The following is a 21,836-nucleotide window of genomic DNA, read 5'->3' as shown; positions in this document are numbered from 1 at the left end:
AAATATGAAATGTTCTCATACACTGTCAGATTTTATGTTCTCACAGTCTGTTGCTTCCTTGTCATCATGAGGAGTTTGTGATATGGAGGGGCCTGGATGATGGTCTGGAAAATGAGGTGTTCTTGATGTAGAGGGGCCAGGTTGTTGGTCTGCGAAACTGAAGTGGGCAGCCAGTTGTGAAAAGAGAGCGTAGGGGTAGGGGTAATGTGGTGGCATGGAAGCAATTGAACTTATTGCAGAGGTGAAAGCAGAAAGAATAGTTTGGAGCTCTTCTTTTGGTAGCAGCTGCTTCTCTTTCTTCCTGTTTCTTGAAGAATTCATTCATGAGTTCATGTTGCTTCTTTATGAACTCATCAATGTTACTTCCAGAGTCCTTTGCCTTCCTTTTCAAAGGGCGGCGAGGCCTATCTTCACACATCTCACGTGATGGTGTTGATGACATGCTGCTTTCAGGAGAGCGAATTAATATATTCAACTCGTCTGGACTAACAGATGGATGTACCTCAACCTCCACAGGCTGCGGACACTCTTCTTGCAAGAGGCCTAAACTGTGATCTGCAGTGTCTGCAGTATCCAACTCCTCCAGAGAAGCACATGGACGGCACCCTAAAATTTCATCCAGAATGTGAAAAGATTCACATTCCGTCCTGCCCACACCACTTTTACTTCTATGTTTCAAGCAGCAGTTATAAGCTGGACTTCAAACTTTTCCACTTGTTTTTTATCTGTTCAGCATTTTTTGTACTGTAGCCTCGCTTTTCCATTTCTTGCTGCACCAACTTATATATTTCAGTGTTCTTAAACCTCTTACCATTGAAAAGTTTATGGATTTCCTTTTCCTTGAAAATCTCCAGCATAACCTGGACTTCTTCAGTCGACCACACATTTCGGCTGATGGACATTTTTGAACGATGTTATTAAATAAAGATCAGAAGGGAATAATAATAATGAGCACTTGAATGAAAATTAACTTTTTCTTCACTTTTAGCGTTCACGAAACTCTGAAACTCTGTTGGTCACTAACCTCTGCTTTTGACAACAAGTATCACAAGTGCACGCGCCCTAAAAAAAAAAGAAATTGTCAGTCGAAGGCACAGAATCGATTTGAACATAATTTTTGACCAAATAAACATGGAGTGCGTGCGCAGTCATTTTCAATACGATCTCAGTATGATCCACGTTTACATGGAACTCAATTCGAACCGAGTATGATACGATCCCAGATTTTACCGTATCGACCTTGAGACTCAATCCTAACTGAGTCCCCGTTTACATGGCGTTTTCAATACGGGAAGTGTACTCAGATCGATCTGAATCCTGCATGTAAACGTAGTAACTGAAGTCCGAGTTATACTAGTAAAATAATTTCTTATGCAGCTAATCTCTGTGATGAAGAGTGTGCAAGTATACTTAGTACAGTTACCGATGTAAATATTTCAGTGAGTTTGGCAAACACTCCAATTCAGTGGGGAAAGCAATGAGAAATTCCCCTTATTTTCCTAGCATGCATCTTCAGGGGCATTCCGACTGACGATAGAACTGTTCTGGATCCAACGTATACATATGTTCATCGATACTGTTATTTGTTTCGGCAACAGTAACAATTTCATTCATTTCCTTTTCCGAAAATACCTTCTAGGTATCTGTGAACAGAAAATCTTTATCTGCAATAACATACATTTGCAAAAACTTGAAAGAGTTTCAACTTATTAGGTTGTGTTGAATATATGCCAAGATGTAAGCACAGAACGTACTCAATACAACATAAAAAGATCAAAGTCTATTTCAAGCCCAATGTGGCTGTGTAAGCTTAATATTGTGTGTGTGTGTGGGGGGGGGAAAGATTTCAGATACTAACAAGCAATGTTTTGATATTAATTCATCCTGTGAACACTACTGGATAAAAATCAATGAAGCAAGGTTAGTGTATGCCTACAATGCCAAAGCACACAGAAAACAGCTGTAGATCTTGTGCTTTATAGTTATTCAAAATATGTATTCAGTTTCAACAATGTTATTTTACAGATACATAAATAACAAACTGTACAGCTCTAATTTATTGCTTCACCTACCCTTTTGCTTTTGTAGAAACTACTGAATATCTTCCGGATATTGATCCACTTGTTACCAAATCTTGGGTATGGTACACCTGATATCTGAAATTGAAGAGCCAATAAATATTTGATGAATGTTCAACACTATTAGCAAATAAAATGCAGCACCCCAAAAATAGGGTAACACTGTACTAAATGAACTGCAGCATAATTAACATTTTGAAAGGAAAATCACATAAATCTCATCTCAAATTAATTGTGGGAGAAATGTGTTCATTGCCCAGGCCTGGGCCTAACAACCCGCCTACAGAAATATATTTACTTTTATAGCAAAATAACAAACATGAGTTTAAACAAAACCATGCTTTATGTAGGCCTGGTCCATTACTGTGAATTACTTTATGAATAATTAAATCTATTACCAGTCACAACTTTTTTCATTGAACTTTATTTACCATCACAATCACAAATTGAACACACAAATTCAACAATTACAAGAAAGCAACAGCAACCAATACAACCATACATTAACTCCTCATATCCCCCAACCTCACAAAAAAATGGCAACATTTCAAGCTATGATTCATGTAGGACTATAGAAATTAAACTCAGAAACCAAATGGCCACAAAAAATGGATACAATCCACATATGATAGATAAAAAGTTCAGGAATATCAAGAAAACATCAGGAAAATCAATACAAGAAAATGAACAGCAAAAAACAAGACTTACAGTATGGTACCACAGCATATCATTCGTTGGAAAAGTATCATACCAAATAGCCAGAGCCCTTAAGAAACACAAAATATTCATCAGATTCTACATAAATAACCTGTGTCAGATTCAACCACACTCAGCCATACACCACATAAATTCAAGCAGACTGGTGTACATAAAATCACCCATAAAAACTGAATATTTTTACACTGGACCAACTGGAAGAAAATTTGACATCAGATTTCAAGAACACCTGGCTACGTAAGCATGAAAAATCAGCAGTTGCTGCATATCTACACGACACCTCAGAACATGAAGTATCACAATTACAAAATTCTCTCACCATATTACATACACATCCAGAAGAAATGTATAGACATCAACTGATAGATCCTCAACAAATGCTCAATGATAAAACTGCAAATGAGTATGTAAAAACAACATCAAACTTTGTAACTGTATATTTCAGAGATGACACACACATAACTGACCCAATATAGATATTATAAATTCATAGTGAACATAGCCCCTATACTTTGGAAACAAATGTGTATCAATAGAGCAATAATTAAATGTGATCATTTCACCACCTGACAACGGCTAGTGACTGGTAAGAGACTTTATTATTCATAAAGATAAAACATGCAATTTTTGCATTGAGATTTTATTATTCATAAATATAAAACATGCAATTTTTGCATTCCATCCACACAAATAGTCACACCGACAATGGCTGAAATTCATAATTAAAAAAGTCCTGCTCCCAGAATCCAATACAGACAGGTGCAATAGTCAACAGTGACAAATTTATTGGCCAAGAATCCACACAACTCCTCCCCCCCCCTCTCTCTCTCTCTCTCTCTCTCTCAATAGTCGGGTAGGCTCTTTATTACACGTCCTTGACAATTGGGACCAATGCAATGTCGCTATGAGCCAGGTCTGTCTAGACCAATGGATTATCACTAAGAGGCATCTTGTCAAGATTTGGTAGCATAACTTTTTTTTTACAAGTTGTTTTACATTGCACCGACACAGATAGGTCTTATGGCGACGATGGGAAAGGGCTAGGAGTGGGAATTGTGGCCTTAATTAAGGTACAGCCCCAGCATTTGAAAATGAGAAACCACAAAAAACCATCTTCAGGGCTGCAGACAATGGGGTTCGAACCCACTATCTCCCAAATACTGGATACTGGCCGCACTTAAGCGACTGCAGCTATCGAGCATGGTGGTAGCATAACTGACATATGTTTAAACTACTACTGTAACTCATCAAGCTGAAGTATCACATATACAAAATTCTCTCACCATGTTACACACACATCCAAAAGACATTTATAGACATCAACTGATAGATCCTCAACACATGCTCAATGATAAAACTGAAAATGAAAATGTAAAAACTACATTAAACTTAACAGCAACTGTATATTTCAGAGATGACACACACAAACGTCATCATTTCACCACCTGACAACAGCTAGTGGCTGGTAAGAGATTTAATTATTCATGAAGATAAAACATGCGATTTTTGCATTCCATCTGCACAAATAGTCAAACCGACAATGGCTAAAATTCACAATAAAAAAGGTCCTGTTCCCAGAATTCAACAGACAGGTGTGATAGCCAACTGTGACAAATGAACTGGCCAAGGATCCACACAAACCCCTCCTCTCTCTTTCTCTCTCTCAATAGTCCGGTAGGCTCTTTATTACACACCCCTGACGATTGAGACCAATGGAATGTCACTATGAACCAGGTCTGTCTAGACCAATGGATTATCACTAAGAGGCTTGTGTCATAACCAGTTAGACACTCATATTTGTGAAAAAATACCTTATCTAGAGATTAAGAAGGAAAGTAGGAAGGGAAAGCTGAGGTTCATTCTGCCTTGCGATCTGAATCTCCAGGACACTGAACAGAACTCAGAACTGTACACTGTTTATTCTATAATAATAATAATAATAATAATAATAATAATAATAATAATAATAATAATAATAATAATAATATTATTGGCCTTACGTCCCACTAACTAGTTTTACAGTTTCTGGAGATGCCGAGGTGCCAGAATTTAGTCTTTTACATGCCAATAAATCTACAGATACGAAGTTGACATATTTCAGCACTTTCAAATACCAACGGACTGAGCCAGGATCTAACCTGCCAAGTTGTGGTCAGAAGGCCAGCACCTCAACCATCTGAGCCACTCAGCCTGGCTATTTATTCTATTTCACATAGCTTAAAACAAAGGATAGTATTAAACAATATAACTCAATTCTATCATTTACCTTACACTGGCCATAGAGAAAACGTCCCATGTCCCACGGACCATCTGTAACTACACCATATTTAAATTTGGAACCAAGTTTATGCTTTTTAAGCCAGGCTTCGAAACTTTCCAGCACTTCGTCAAAGGGTTGTGAATTATCCACCTTCTCTTGGGTAATACCAGTCAATTCAACACAGAAATCCGACAGTTTGGGATTTACAATAGGCTTGCAATATGCTTGGAAATGGTCGACAATCTCCAGTTTCTCTGTACTGACAAGCACTGCAGGAAATTCAATTATTTCATGGCTGAAAAATAAGAGTTAAAGCAAAGAATGTTATGATCACTTTTCAACATAACCACCAGCAAAGAAATAATTACATATCATCGTTGCCGGGACAAAACCTCCTATGTGATAATATTTTTGTAGATATACTGACCCGCAACACATACATTATGAAAAACGAGAATGCCTTGAATATATTCACACAATACTGGACCTTAGATGACAGAACGTTACCCGCCAAAGTTCTAAGCTAAAATATTTCACGTAGGAGGTTTTGTCCCGGCAGCAACGATATCTCTAGGAACAGTGTCCATTTAGCCCGGTACTGTTTTATTTTCATACAAAGAAGTTATACACATCACAATATGAGCCGAACTGCATCCTCTGAGTGTGCCATACAGGACACACAAAATAAGGTCAAGTTCACATTGACAGTACAAGGTGAGTAATAGAGGTACAGATTTTGGTCCATTGGCATTTAACGAGCACATAAATGAAGGAGCTGGTATTGTATAGGGTGGGAACAGTGCACTGCACATCAAGCCTCGTAGTAGCTCACAGGCAGAGCTGTTTTTAGGCATGGACCTTATGGACCCGGGAGGCAAAAATGGATAGTTCTAATAGTTTGAAAACAAGTTTTTAGAATGCGTGTACTTTCATTGTATTCACACGCCTAAGTTCCCAACATGAATAAAAGAATTTCATTTCCATTTATGTGAAAGCTGTCTGTAATATTATTATAAATACAATGTTGAAACACAGCCTCCTCGGTTCTGCGTACTTTGGACTGCAACTTATTCAAGCGGACGGCAAATCTAGACAACCGGGTGGTGTTGAGTGAATCGGGAAGAGAGTTAATTTCCCATGATACCAAGAGTTCCAGAGAAGTCCGTGACAGTGAAAGCCATTTTTATTCATTTTGTGAGAGTTTTATTACACATTTTAGTGTAATGTACATAACATGGATGCTTGTCAAACATCTATCACCTTGAACATACTAGCACTGGAAACACAAATGATATTGAATGCTGGCTGAGGTACGCAGATGATGTCCTCACAGTGATGGATGAATGGTCAACAAACAGTGAAACAACATTACAAATACATAGACCCTTACATTAAGTTTACATCAGAAAAGGAGAATAACAAGTCCATTAACTATCTACCCTTACATTAAGTTTACATCAGAAAAGGAGAATAACAAGTCCATTAACTATCTTGATCTAACCATAACCAAAAAAGATGAGCATCTAACATTTAAAATCTTCAGAAAACCTACTCAAACTTCCACCACCATCAGGGCAGACTCTGCACACCCGAACTACCACGAAGAAGCCTCATACCATAGTATGATAAACAGAGCTTTTAATGTCCCATTTCTCAGTCTGATCATAAAGAAGAATTAAGTGTTATTCGTCAAATAGCCTTGAACAACAGCTTTAGCCTTCAATTTATAAATAGACTTATAAACAAAATCAAATATAAACCTAAATCAAATTTACCCAGAGAATCAAAACCACAGTAAAAGTACGCTATTTTTACCTACAACAGCAATAGCAATCATCACTAGGGTCCAGATTATTTAAAAATGCATATGCAAATGCATATTTGGAACGTTAGTGCATATACAGATATATTTTTCTCTTATGTGTGATCGATTACACTAGCCTGCAAAATAAAACGTTTTTTGTGAGGGTAAAAATGAAACTAGGTGGGTTTTATGAATTTCTTAACGCAGAATTCGAGAAAGAAATTAGTTTTGGCGAATCACGTCTGGTTTGGTGGCAATTTTACAAAATATTTTGTTCTTATGTAAAATTGTTGATACTTAGTATTGATTAAATTTGATGTATTAGGCCTAATGTAAATTTCAGCTTGCAAAACGTAATCATATTTTGCATGCATTGAATACACACAAATGCTGCTTTGTAAGCAAGTAGATAGCATGTATTATATTTTTAATGTATATTGAAATTCGTGAAACTGAAACATAAAGCGCCTATTTAGTTTCGACCGTACAGTTGCTTTTAAATTAATATAACCGTACCTTGAATAAAAATTACATGGTTAAACATACATAGTTTTGTTACTTACATTATGTGCAGGTTAGATTCACACCTCCGTCTTTTCCCGTTTTCCGTGGAATTTCCGGTTTTTGAAGTTCTTGAATGATCTCTAGAAGGGTCGTCTCGTGCAATCGACCAACAGTAATCGGCCATCATATTCACATCCCAACGTCCCTGATAGCGTCGTTCTGCATCTTTGAGATCCTGGTGAAACCTTTCACCTTGTTCTTCACTGACATCTCCTAAATTTTGAGGGAAATAATCCATATGCGAAGCTAAGAAATGAAGCTTAAGGCTCATATTACAACCGAGTTCCTTAAACTTTACCAACATTTTCCTTACAATTTCTTTGTATTGAGGGTCCTTAATGTTGCCAAGGAATTTAGTCACTACATCTTTGAATACGTTCCATGCCTCTTTCTCAATTTTGGTCATTGTGTCTGTGAAAATTTTATCCTTCATCTGTTTACGAATCTGTGGTCCATCAAATACGCCTTCTTTGATTTTTGCATATAATAACGAGGAAAATTTAGTGGATAAAATTTATCGAGCATATCTGGAGATTTTATCGAGCATATCGATCCGAGCCCTAGTTATGATAATGAATACGACAGGAAACTCAGCTACTAACTTTAGCGGTCCTTACATACACTTAAAAGGACTGCCTGGTCAAGGCAGTCATGGCATATTTACCTCAACCCGTTGCCAGTACTATCCGTCATAGAAACCAAAGTTCAACTCCGGTAGCTTCTACTGCGAGTACGCTATGTCCTCAGAACTGTTCGCTAATGAAAGTGAGGATTAATTCGACCTTGTAAGTGTTACAGTAGGTATATTCAATATTGGTCCAAGAAATTCGTGAGTTGTCACTAGTAACATGATTAGCGGTCAAATTCCTCTCACACACTCTCTCTCTCTCTCTCTGGAAGCATAGGCTACTTTTATCTAATGCCTCGACGTATAGTTTCATCAATCCAAATTTGATGTGCAAGGGTGGAAGTAGAATTTTTTCACGGTCAATATGACTTACATTCAAGACATTTTTGGATTCTGGTTGTAGTTGTTTCCTTTCTGTCCAATTCACTGTATCCCAATGTTTATCCCGTGCCCTGCTATCCCAATTGCATAGGAAACAGGGAAATTTTGTATAGCCTTTTTGTTGTCCCAGCAACAATCCAATGATCTTCAAATCACCGCAAATTTGCCACCCATGTTCATGATATTTAATTTTTTCAAGCACCAACTTTAAGGTCTCGTATGTTTCAGACATTTTTGTGGAGTGTGCAAGTGGACGGATGCCAGAACATTTGTATCATGAAGCAAAACAGCCTTTAAACTTATTTTGGAAGAGTCAATAAAAACACGCCAGTTACTAGGATCATACTCTTTCTCTCCCAATCGACGTAGAAGATTTGAAACATCCGTACAAAATACAAGTTTATCTTCTTGAGTATAATACTTTCAGACTGTTATCTTTGAAGGGAAACTGCTTCATCAGTCCATCAAAAACATTGCATAAGGGCTGGGGCTATTAATACGTCTGTTTATTCAAGTGGTCTAAGATGAAAGACAAACTCTCAACTGTCTTCATCTTCAATCCTACATACCTCGCGGTCTATTGCGATCTGGGGAAGTTTGTTATGAATTTACCAGGAAATCCCCAACTACAAAATGAAAATTTAGACAATAAACCTATAATAAAATGGAAACAATAACAAATCAAATCACATAATTGTATTCTAAAAAAAGTTGCGCGAGAACATCTCTCAACATTACATCTTACGAATTCGTGCAGACACTAAAACACCGAACTGCATCAAAACTAAACGTGATAGGAAAAAAATAGCATTTTCGGAATCAGGGCAGTGATTTCCATAAGAATTACATATTTTCTATGTTACCGCAAAATCATGTTGGCTAGTGTTATCTAAGATTTCTGAATGGAATGAAAATCTAATGAACTTTATATGTTGTACATCCCTTGACAACTCGAGAAGCCTTCCCTGATCAAGGAAAATGCTTTCAATGTTGCCATACAAGCAGGTATACGGATAATGATCCTTTTCACCACAGCTATTTCCTTCTTTCTGACATTCCTTCCTCCTTACAGTAGCCACCCAAGGTTTGCTCAAACAAGTGCGTTCATCTGTTAATTTGCTCTTTGTATATTGCAGTGTTTTTACCAAATTAAAATGTAAAAAAGGCTAAAGATAAGAGCTCTAGGTCTTTCTTAATTACACTGTAGATATCAGGCAATAGTGAATAAGCAAGTGACGGTGATGTAATGTACTGTCAAGTGTGCAACAAGAGTGTACAGTAAAATGCAATAAAAAATTTCAAACAGAACAGCATTCGAAAACAACTTCACAACTCAGATCGAAAGAACAGAACTGGAGAAAATTTTAAAAGGAAACTCAGTGCAGTGTTAAACTCAAACCCAGGAGTGAAGAAGATTCCATCCATAAGCAACTACATAAGTGGAATCAGGTAGTCTTTGCCAGAAGAATGTTCAGAGCAGCCAGTGCCAGTGTACAAGTATTGCCCAGTTACGTCCGTCGACACATCATTTTCAGCGTATAAATTAATTCTGTCCAACAACAGAAAGTCATTGATCCCTGAAAACATTGAAAAAAAAAAAAAAAAAAAAAAACTGTACATAACCTACTGCCATGCATCATTCTGCAAGGAATGAAACATGTTTATCAATTTAACACTGAGTTGAAATTAAATAATGCGCTTGGTAAGTGTATTTTGTTTTATTTTTAGTGAATATTTCCATGCATATTTTCAACATTTTTAGTGCAAATGTGCATGCAATGCATATTTTTGGAGTTTTTAGTGCACATGAATCCGGGCCCTATTCATTACATAACTACTCCCTTAAAAAAGTGTATTAGAGTAGCAGTGAGAATCTCGAATAACAATTCTCGTCAACTTTAAAACTATGGCTTGTTAAATCCAGTTAACAAATTTGTGTGTTCAGGCGTATACAGACTGAAATGCCCTGCTTGCCGTTCAATATATGTAGGTCAAACCGGAAGAAGCTTCAATATACACTGCCGGACAAAAAACAGTTAAGCATCCAGAAGGAGTGGTTGAAAGTGAATGTAACTACATACGCTGAAAGACCATGTGCCTTTATTGAACTGATTGCAATATGGGATGAAAGAGACAAGGCCGTTGCCAATTACAGGTGGAATGATGGCTCCAGGTCAGTAGGGTTTCGCAAACCCCCATGGCCGGAATGCATGCCCTCATGCGGTATGGAATGGTGTCAAACAGCCTTTGAATCCTCTCTTGAGGCAAGTTCGTCCACAGTTGTTGCAGCTGTCCCTCCAGATCCCGCAGGTTGGTACTGGGACGGAGTCCCCTTCCAATGTCATCCCACACGTGTTCAATGATGAAGAGGTCCGGGGATCGTGCTGGCCATGGGAGGACCTCAACATTCTCTGGGCAGCCCATAGACACATGTGCTGTGTGTGGACGTGCATTACCTTGCTGGAATATTGTCCGAGGGTGCTGTGCCATGAGGAGTAGGACATGCGGACGCACAATGTCTCTGACGTATCGTTGTGCCGTCAAAGTCTGCCAAAGCACTATTAGAGGTGACCTGAACGCATATCCTATGGCTCCCCCCACCATGATGCCAGGTATTACGCCCTTGTGTCTTTCCACAAAATGGGCAGGATCTGCCCTCGATGCCGCCAAACCCGCACATGATGGTCATCGGAGGTTATGGAGAAGCGGGACTCATCACTGAACATGATGCAACGCCAGTCATCCTCTGTCCATGCCTCCTGGGCAAGGCACCACACCAAACGCCGGCGTTGGTGCTCTAGTGTCAATGGCAACCAGCGCATGGAGCGGTAGGATCCCAATCCGACGGATGCGATTCACTGAGACACTGTGCGGGAACTCGCATGATGTTGTAGAGTTTCCAGTACATGTTCGCGGATGTCAGGTGCTGAAGTTTTGGGATCCCGCAATGCTTGGCGCACCATACGATGGTTCTCCCTCTGGGTGATGTTTCTTGGTCGACCCAAACCTGCACGACGTGACTGGGTGACCTCATGTACCCAATGAGTCCAACATCAGGCCACTGTGATATCTAAATGCCCCACATGCCTGGCAATTGCATGATAATACCAACCAGCCTCATGCAGTCCCACAATGCGGCCTCTGTCAAATGCTGTCAATTGGTGGATAGGCTCTCTAACGCATCTGCGAGGCATCGCGGGTGCTTCATATTGTACGTAATCCTCTCTGCCTGTCTTGCTTAACTGTCTGACTCACAGAAAGTGACTGGTAACAACTTATCAACAACAGGACGGTGCCATCACGATTGCACTCTGGTGGGCGTTCTACATATTACAGATCTTTGTAAATCTAATAATTTACTCACACATCAATGGTATGCACGTATACCGAAATGGGATAATAATAGGCCACTCCTTCTGGGTGCTTAACCATTTTTTGTCAGGGAGTGTATGATATTTGGAACATACGAATGCTATCAGGCATAACAGATTCTCTGCTATGGGGTTGCACATTATGGAATTCAATCACCGTTTCTCTAACATTCAACAGGATTTAGATATTCTTTATTTTAGTCAAAAAGGTTCTCTTCTGAACAACTTAGAAGAGTATTTTATCTCCCTCAATCAGTTTACTAATTCCGTTTTGAATATCAACAAAATTTCTGACAACACTAATGTTCTTGTGTGAACAACACTAATGTTCTTGTGTGAACAATTCCTACAGTATTCAAATATTATGATAGAAAATTTAACACGATACCCGAATGATACTCCAAACAGTTCCGATTGCCAGCTTCCCCTGCCATGTCCCCTTCCTTCCCCTGTTACCCTCTCCTCTATTCCCTTCTCCACCATGCCATAGCCAGCTACTACTGTCACAACACTAACAGCTATAATTATAAGGTGCACCACTGGAACCTTGAAGGGTAAGCTGCTTTTCCGGTTTATTTTCGACCTCAAAACAAATTTATCATGATCCAAGTCTTACTTTTCTTTCTCTTTCTTGTAGAAATCCCTCACTATCGCCCTTACGGACGGATGCGACTTCATTTTCTTAAACAACGGAATATCCCTCGGCCAAAATAACAGCATTTATAACTTAAAGAAGATCGATCCACCTTTTCATGCATATAATTATATAACAGACAACATGTTTTCATGTGTTTCAACAATCAGAATAGTAAGCTATTCAAGTTCAAAACTGTGATTTTTTAAACAAAAATATTTTAACTTTAATGAGAAATGCATAAAAAAACTGTAGTTCCTAATATGCATGTTCTCACAACTTACTCTTTTTAGAGTACCAAACAAACAATGGTATTAATGCACCTTTTATCTAATTAAGTGTTAAGTTTTTGGATACAGACAACACAGATTTTTTTAAAACAACTGTATATATAAGTTATATGTGTGGTTTTTATGATCATTTATAGTTAGAAGTAACAGACATGAAAGTAGCAAGAATGATTGCTGGTACAAAGAGGTGGGAACAATGGCAGGAGGGTACTCGGAATGAGGAGATAAAGGCTCATTTAGGAATGAACTCGATGGATGAAGCTGTACGCATAAACCGGCTTCGGTGGTGGGGTCATGTGAGGCGAATGGAGGAGGATAGGTTACCTAGGAGAATAATGGACTCTGCTATGGAGGGTAAGAGAAGTAGAGGTAGACCAAGACGACGATGGTTAGACTCGGTTTCTAACGATTTAAAGATAAGAGGTATAGAACTAAATGAGGCCACAACACTAGTTGCAAATCGAGGATTGTGGCGACGTTTAGTAAATTCACAGAGGCTTGCAGACTGAACGCTGAAAGGCATAACAGTCTATAATGATAATGTATGTGATGTATGTATTTATAGTCCCTAATTTACTGGCATCCAACTCCATTAGAGTGGCATTATCTGATCAAGTGTTAAGTATTAGATACAGATTGTAACAAACATTTTGAATGTGCATATACTGTATTATGTGTTTTTGCGATCATCTATGGTCCTAGCTTCTTGGGATTTAACCCCCATTTGATTTGTTTTTATTAAGATATTTGGAATATACTATGTCCTTATCTTGTCGTGAATAACAGAGGATGGCCATCATATTGGCCGAAACTAGTAAGCTAATATTCAATGAAAAGCTGTGTATTGATTAGGTTAAATGTTGGTTTTTTTTTTTTTTTTTTTTTTTTTTTTTGCTAGTTGCTTTATGTCACACCGACACAGATAGTTCTTATGGCGACAATGGGATAGGAAAGGCCTAGCAGTTGGAAGGAAGCAGCCATGGCCTTAATTAAGGTGTGAAAATGGGAAACCATGGAACACCATCTTCAAGGCTGCCGACAGTGGGATTCAAACCCACTATCTCCCGGATGCAAGCTCACAGCCGCGCGCCCCTAACTGCATGGCCAACTCGCCTGGTAATAAAGGATCTTAGTAAGAAAAGTACAGTAAGTCATATCCATCAATACGGGCCTAACAATGAAGTTCAATGCTTACACTCACCGTAGTGTTCGTATGGAGTAAGGGTCTATGACGCTGTTGATTGTGATTCATCTGGCGGATGGGGATGTTAAACCCTGAGCAGACCCTTGGTGCTATTTGCCGGAGAAAACTATGTGCCAGCACTGGGTTTCAACTTATCATAAATATTGAGCCATACATTTCATCTCATTAACTCCCCTGATAAGGTTGACATCAGGCAGGGCATACAGTCATAAAAACTCTATGAATATTCATCCCAATTCATACCTGACTCTGTAGAGAAATGGAACAAGGGCTGGACATATATTCTACCTTCTCTCATCCAGAACCAATTTCCAAAAACGCTCACAGTCACATTCAGCTGCCCACCTAACCTCAAAAACATTCTCACTCACTACGAACTATACCAGCATCGACCCCCTTATCGCTCTTTCCCCTGTGAACACAAGACGCTGTAAGACCTGCCATATATATATATATATATATATATATATACACACACACACTTATTTAAATTTTGCTTTACATAGCACCGACACAGATGTCTTATGGTGACTATGGGATAGGAAAGGGCTAGAAATGGGAAGGAAGCGACCGTGGCCTTAATTTGCCTAATGTGAAAATGGGATACCATGAAAAACCATCTTCAGGGGCTGCCAACAGTGGGGTTCGGACCAACTACCTCCCGAATGCAAGCTGATAGCTACATGATCCAAACTGCATGGCCACTTCCTCGGTTATTTACATATACCTAGCACCACTTTTACCAGGAGCATCACCAAAAAGTTTTACCCCATACAAGGTCATCATGACTATACTTCATCTACCATCATGTACCAGCTTCAGTGCAGACTCTGCCCAGCTTTCTACACTGGCTTAACTAGCAACACACAGTAGCTAAATGTATATGCAACCACCGCAGTACCTGCAAAATGCCTAGTATAGACCTTCCTGTCCTCATTCACATCAGGCACTACCAAACCACGTTTGATGAATGTTTCACAGGTAGTGTCAAACATTTACCCCCAAACTTGTTACCCTCTCACCCTTAGAGATTCCAAAGTTGGACATCAACTGGTGCTCAGGTGCAGGAAGCACCCAACCTTAACGGGTATAGTGCGCATTGGTATCGCCCAAATATCACTATAAAATTTGTCACAAATGGAACATAATAATTGCTTTTACACATATCAAGAGAAAAATCCCTGGCAAATTAAGAAATATATGTTTTTTGGAGAATATTATGTATACGTACTTTACCACTTTACAAGTACATTTGGTGTTGCGCTCACAGTGAGACACGTATATCTTTTGTCTTACACTTTGAACAATAGGGAACATGCATAATTTTCAAAGATTTTTTTTTGAAAAGTACACCAATGAAATAGTACGTAAACATATTGCACTGTGGTAAGTTGCCTTGTTTTCTACCATTAAAAAAATATTTAAAAGTGCCTTTCCGCAAGGCGAGTGAAACGGCCTCTGACGTAAGCGGCGCGCTGTGACGTCACGATCCAGTACCGCATGCAGCTCTACCAGCCGTTGTGCATCAGCCGTTGCTGAAAGCCGATTGTTTATTATTCATGATCGCGAATAACTTCGAAATGACAGAAGAAAGGTTCAAAACAGCAGTTAGACAATCTACCATGTGTGGATGTCATCATTCTTGAAAAATAGTATCTTTTGTGGCCGCAGATTCGCAGATAAAAAGCAAGTTTGTAAGTGGCGTCTGTTATATACGTGCAATGTACTGTAACCCATAGTATTAGGATAACAACGAACCTGGATAGATATCACATCACTTTCAACATTTCCTTCTAGACTAGACTGATTCTCATATTAAAGAATAACATTATATTTTCGGGCTTTCAGCATTAGTAAAGTAAGAAATCGGATTTCAGCACTAACATAAACATATGGGTAGCATTATAGTACTAGTCCGCCTCTGTGGTGTAGTGGTTAATGTGTGCCACTCCCGGAGGCCCGGTTTCGATTCCCGGCTCTGCCATGAAAGTAGAAAACAAATAGTACGACGGCTGGAACGGGGTCTACTCAGCCTCAGGAAGTCAACTGAGTAGAGGGGTTTCGAATCCCACCTCAGCCATCCTCGAAGTGGTTTTTCGTATTTTCCCACTTCTCCTCCAGGCACCTAAGGCCACGGCCGTTTCCTTCCCTCTTCCTTGTCTATCCTCCCATCCTCCAACAAGGCCCCTGTTGAGCATAGCAGGTGAGGCCGCCTGTGTGAGGTAATGGCCCTCCTCACCAGTTGCATCACCATACCCAAAGTCTCACGTTCCAGGACACTGCCCTCGAAGCAGTAGCGGTGAAATCTCTCGCGGAGTCCGAGAGAAAACCAACCCTGAATGATAAACTGATTAAGAAAGAAATAAAGAAAGATCATAGTACTATAGGGCTATAATCTATCATTCCCAAAAAAAGATATATATTTATGGTTGGGATAACTGGCCTACCCACTTCCAAGGCCCATGAAAGAGAAACATTAAATATCTTTGTGGAGGGAAAAAGTTAAACATGATAAAGATAGATATGACTTCATCTAGTTTTCACAAGTCGGGCTGAGTGGTTCAGACGGTTGAGGTGCTGGCCTTCTGACCCCAACTTGGCAGGTTCGATCCTAGTTCAGTCCGGTGGTAGTTGAAGGTGCTCAAATACGTCAGCCTCGTGTCGGTAGATTTACTGACACGTAAAAGAACTCCTGCAGGACTAAATTCCTGCACAATGGCGTCTCCGAAAACCGTAGAAGTAGTTAGCGGGGCGTAAAGCCAATATCATTAATTACATTTGGCTTTTAACAAGCTGAGCATATCAGGCAAGAAAAGTGTCCTGGTGACATTTTAGTCGTTCAATGCAGGAATGTCTTTTGGTGCTGTGAATTTTACTTTTTTTCTGTTTGCTTTACGTCACACCGTCACATATAGGTCTTATGGCGACGATGGGACAGGAAAGGCCTAGAAATGGGCACGAAGCGGCCGTGGCCTTACGTATAGCCTCAGCATTTGCCTGGTGTGAAAATGGGAAACCACGGTAAACCATCTTCAGGGCTGCTGGCAGTGGGGTTCGATACCCACTATCTCCCGGATGCGAGCTCACAGCTGCGCGCTCCTAACAGCACGGCCAACTCGCCCGGTATTTTTACCCTTCAGTTTATTGACTTGGCTTGTATAACCTAAAACTTAGGCTAAGTTGGATAATATTTTAAATACCAACATCACCTGTGTGGAATTATGTTATTTATTTCATTAATATTATGATAATTATTATAACTGAACATTGTTAACTTATAAGACCCCAACAGACAAGCATTGTTTTTGTGTAGAGTTGTACATTTGTTAAATTCATGTTGTTTCCTTTCATGACGTACACGCCTATTCTTCGTTATATTATAGAGTATTTAGATACAGCCTAAATTTCTTTACAAATTAAGCTCTTCAATAAAGACATAAATAACTGTCGCATGCCAAGATAAATTGGTAGATTTAGAGCTGTTAAAATGGTTCATAACCCCTTTGATTTATTATCTTGACATGAATCACCCAAAACATAGGTTAAGTTTGGAGAATACTTTAATAATCAGCATTAATTAATGCACTGTTTATTACTTTCATATTCCAAGATGTAATTGAAGCATTTAAATAAAGCATCATACATTAAAATTTAAAGTTTTACCACTAGAACAGCTGACATGGAAAAGTGATTTGAAAATTCAAACAAATTCATCTTACGTTAAAATCTTCAAAAAAAATAAACTGTAGACTTTTCCGATATATCACCAGGATTTCTCCGGCTCGACAAAATCCGTTTCTCCCTAGTTTTGTCGTCTTTGGAACATTTATAAACAATTTGTTTGGGATGGTATGCGATGTGCTATTGCACATCGGAACTCTACACCATTTCCAAGTTTTTGCCTCACTGTCTGCGCAGGATTCATTTTAAGTCTAAAATATACCACTCAGATTATTATCCAATGTATAGACCTCGAATTTAACCATACCAGACACTAACATAAAGTAGAAATACGCGAAGTGTATCCTGCTTCTCACAGCACACTATGTTATTTCGTCTGCTAATTCGGTCAACCTGTACGATGACGTCAGACCAATGAGATCGCGTACTTGCGTCACGTGACAGTTCCCTACATTGGTTTAGAATTTTATCATGTTTGGAGTTATTATTTGTACATTCTGATCACATTTTTGAATTCTGCATGAAATTTTGAATCAGATTAGCATATTTTTAATTAAAACCCCGGATCATGCATGTTCCCAATTTCGTGTGTGATATCTGTGTTCACTGAAGTTCTTTGCTTTCGTTTCATTCTTCACTTGTCAATGACATCATTTCATGAATTGTATCGCGATATGCAATATTTAATAGGCGACAAAATGGTATGGCCAATGTACATAAGAAAAATTCAGTGGACTAGTGATTTATTGGTCCAGGGATCAAGCTACTTTCGTTCGAACAGAAATAAAAATATTTATTGGTCCAGGGATCATGCTATTTTTCTTTTGACCTCCATTTTGCTGTTTGTACTGGCAAAAGATAATGAGAATCTACAGACAATAGCACTCCCATTCCACAGTGCTAGCCCTGGACCTGAAGAAAGTAACAAAAGACGGCACCAGCAGCGAATGGACAAAGATAATGAGAATCCACAGACATAGCCCTCCCATTCCACAGTGCTAGCCCTGGACCTGAAGAAAGTAACAAAAGACGGCACCAGCAGCGTAGTACGACATAAACCAGTCCTGTCTACAAGCCTTAAGTATGTTTTCATATTTCTCAAATAACGGCGGTATTTCTTAATTTGCCAGGGATTTTTCACTTGATATGTGTAAAAGCAATTATTATGTTCCATTTGTGACAAATTTTATAGTTATATTTGGGTGATACCTATGCGCATCATACCCACCTTAACATTAGATAACTGCTCAATTCTTCCATTCTCTTGTCTGTTTCCCCCCTCCTCTCACCTCAAAAAGAGTCTACTTGCCAACAATGACCATTATTATTCTACCCTCCAATGATGAATACTTCAGCCAAAAATTTTGTATCCATGCCTTTCTTTTAATGGTATGTGTATTCTATCCACAAAATCATACAAGGTAAGTCACTGTTCTCCATCTGTTTCCTAGACGTAAATAATATATAAATCTATTACTTGAGTATGTGGAGGTTTACTGACTTACAGTTTTCCATTCTTTCAAATGAATCAAGTTATAATGAATTGGTTTTCCCTAATGTCTATGATATCTTGTCATGCTTCTAATAGGCCAATTGTAAAGAAAAACTCCAGTAAGCACTCTACAGCATAAATGAACGGTTATGGTACACAAGCCAACCATCCGTCAGTTCACTTGTAGGTAAAGTCCTACTCATTTTGAGAGCCAGGGACCCATCAACTCAAAACCAAACCCCACGGCGCAACAGCCCCCAAGGGCCATGGCCTACCAAGCGACCACTGATCAGCATGAAGGCCTGCAGATTATGCGGTGCCGTGTGGTCAGCACGACAAATCCTGTTTTCATTCGTGGCTTCGAACACTGGGGCCACCATCTCACCGTCAGATAGCTCCTCAACTGCAATCATGTAGGCTGAGTGGACCTCGAACCAGCCCTCAGATACAGGTAAAATTCCTTGACCTGGCCGGGAACCAAACCCGGAACCTCCGGGTAAGAGGCAGGCACGCTACCTCTACACCACGGGAGCCGGCCAACCCATCAACTCGCCCTTAGAAATAAATTTACTTTTATAACCTAATATCATAAGGCAAGCAATATTTGCCAAATTCTCGTGGCAAGTACCATGGCTATTGGCTGAAATTAATGGAATATGGCATCACTCCCAGAATTCAAGATAAATAGATTTTGGTACCAACCAAACAATAACAACTCCTAAGCAGTGTCTTTGCTGTTCGGCCAATGGTCGGGCACAAAACAGTGGGCCCACTCCATGGGAGCACATTCTCTCCAAAAGGCTGTATGCTATGCTATGCACACCTGACATGATAGACCAATAGGTTTTGCCACTAGCCAGGATGTGTGCAGACCAATAAAGAAAGAGTGCCTTAGTAGGTGAGAAGAGTTTGCAACAGTTTGTTGGAAGTAACTAATAGCGGGTTCAAACCCGGCAGAGGCAGTCGGATTTTTGAAGGGCAGAAACAAGAAACAACGGTATGTAAAAGATCTCTGGCGACACATTTGGTGTTTACCTGACAAAATTCGTTAAATCTCAGCCACAAACACCCAAGAGAGTTTCGGTTTACTTGGTCTGCCATCTAGTAGGGCTAGAGTAAAACAGAACGTCGAAATTGATGAGCAGACACTCAGATGGCATCAAATTGAAATGTCTGCACACCATAGCTAAGGCCATATGATTATTATTTAAATACCAATTGGACTTCAAGAGTAACACAGGTATATAGAACAGGCAGATATATAAGTTCTGAACCCTTGTTTCCTCTGCATAACACAAGACATGATTACACCATATGGAATAAAGCAGCCTCGTATGCCGACTTACTGTTGATATGAAGTTTACACATTCTAACTTTAATATAATAACTTTCCTGTAAAATAAAATAGGCCTATATGAATTAACTACTATTCTAGCTTGTCTTCACATTATGACACTTCAAGAAATGAAGTACAGTACCTTTTGTCAGCTGCCTGGTATAACCTGTTATGTATGATGTTTTTTATTTATAACAAGCTTTGTCTGGGCTTATGATGACAAATAAATTAATACTTACGGATAGTCAGAACTGTTAACTTCTTCACATGTTGCTTCAAAATCGACTATCACATAATATGGATGTAGTTTACTTGCAACTAAGAGGTTATGTGTCTGCAACTTCTCTGTTTTATAATAGTTCTTTAATCGTTTCTTTAGAATTTCATGCGATCCCTCAGTGCTCAGTTTACATTGCTTCAGTTTGCGTATAATTGCATCTTTAGTCATCTGATTTATTCTTCCATTTATTTTTGCGAGCTCTTTATAGACTGCATCGCTGAACGGAGATTTCTTAACATCATCAGCAGGCAGATTTTCCTTTTCAGCCTACAGGAAAACACATACAGAAATATGTATTTTCTACACAAATGAAAAATGCCAACCAGTTCGAACAGTTTTCAAAGGAAACTCTTCGAACTTCAGAATCGAAAACACTTGTGCAACGTTAAGGCAACGGAAACATTGTAAATACATAAGCTTTACCTCATCAACAGACTGTTTCTCAGCCATTTCTAATTACATTACAAACACACTGGAAAAAATTACACTACACCATATAACACTTAACTAAAACAAACACAGCTGTCACGTAATGAATCTGCGACACCTCACGAATTATTTCGAATTCGCCTTTTAGGTTTACGCATGATTCCAACCGAAGTTGAATATCATGGCAACCAACATATACTAAATAAACTTACCTACTAGAGTTAGGTCGTTCATGAACTAACTAGTTTATTTCTTAGAGCATTAATACTATAGAGTGCGCTTAGCGCCACCTCGTCCATGTTGCGGCTTGAAGCCAACATCTCGATCAGCTGACTGGGGGGTAGTTCGAAGCAGAGTCCGAGAGGATATAAGGAAATTGTCGAACAGTGACATTCGAAAAGGCGGCGAAATCGGAATATGATATGTACCCTGCTTAGCTGTTGTGGTTAAGCGTTAATTACAATAAAAACCGTGGACATAAATGCATAATTACGACGAAAATCTTTAAAACCAAAAGAGAGCTACGATAGGATACACCCTCATTATGATCGTTTTTTTTGCAAGTATTACATCCCCGTGAGTAACACTAATTGTTTAATGTTAATTATTTATTATAATGTAAGAGACAAGTAATTTTTTCCAATTACCGCATCATATTGGGATTAATAGCTGAAAGCTAACCTCTGA

General features: G+C 39.1%; 1 protein-coding gene across 2 annotated transcripts in view; it reads right to left on the bottom strand.

Moving 5' to 3' along the window:
- The window catches only part of LOC136857889 (3'-5' exoribonuclease 1), a 58,964-nt gene extending 37,638 nt beyond the window's left edge, over nucleotides 1-21,326 (bottom strand). Inside the window, exons 1-4 of one of the 2 annotated variants that reach the window (XM_067136927.2) lie at nucleotides 21,144-21,326; nucleotides 20,680-20,987; nucleotides 5,062-5,350; nucleotides 2,073-2,156 (exon numbers count right to left, since the gene is read on the bottom strand). In XM_067136927.2, coding sequence (XP_066993028.1) covers nucleotides 2,073-2,156; nucleotides 5,062-5,350; nucleotides 20,680-20,987; nucleotides 21,144-21,170 — 708 coding nt within the window. In that variant the 5' untranslated portion in view covers nucleotides 21,171-21,326. Of the gene's footprint in view, nucleotides 1-2,072; nucleotides 2,157-5,061; nucleotides 5,351-7,422; nucleotides 9,877-20,679; nucleotides 20,988-21,143 lie in introns of those variants that run through there. The other variant, XM_067136926.2, reaches the window with a different exon arrangement.
- Between the last annotated feature and the right edge of the window lie 510 nt (nucleotides 21,327-21,836).

This window comes from Anabrus simplex, chromosome 1 (assembly GCF_040414725.1).
Source record: "Anabrus simplex isolate iqAnaSimp1 chromosome 1, ASM4041472v1, whole genome shotgun sequence".
NCBI classification, from domain to species: domain Eukaryota; kingdom Metazoa; phylum Arthropoda; class Insecta; order Orthoptera; family Tettigoniidae; genus Anabrus; species Anabrus simplex.
The sequence above is the reverse complement of the archived record's forward strand: the minus strand, read 5'-3'. Positions and strand labels throughout refer to the sequence as shown.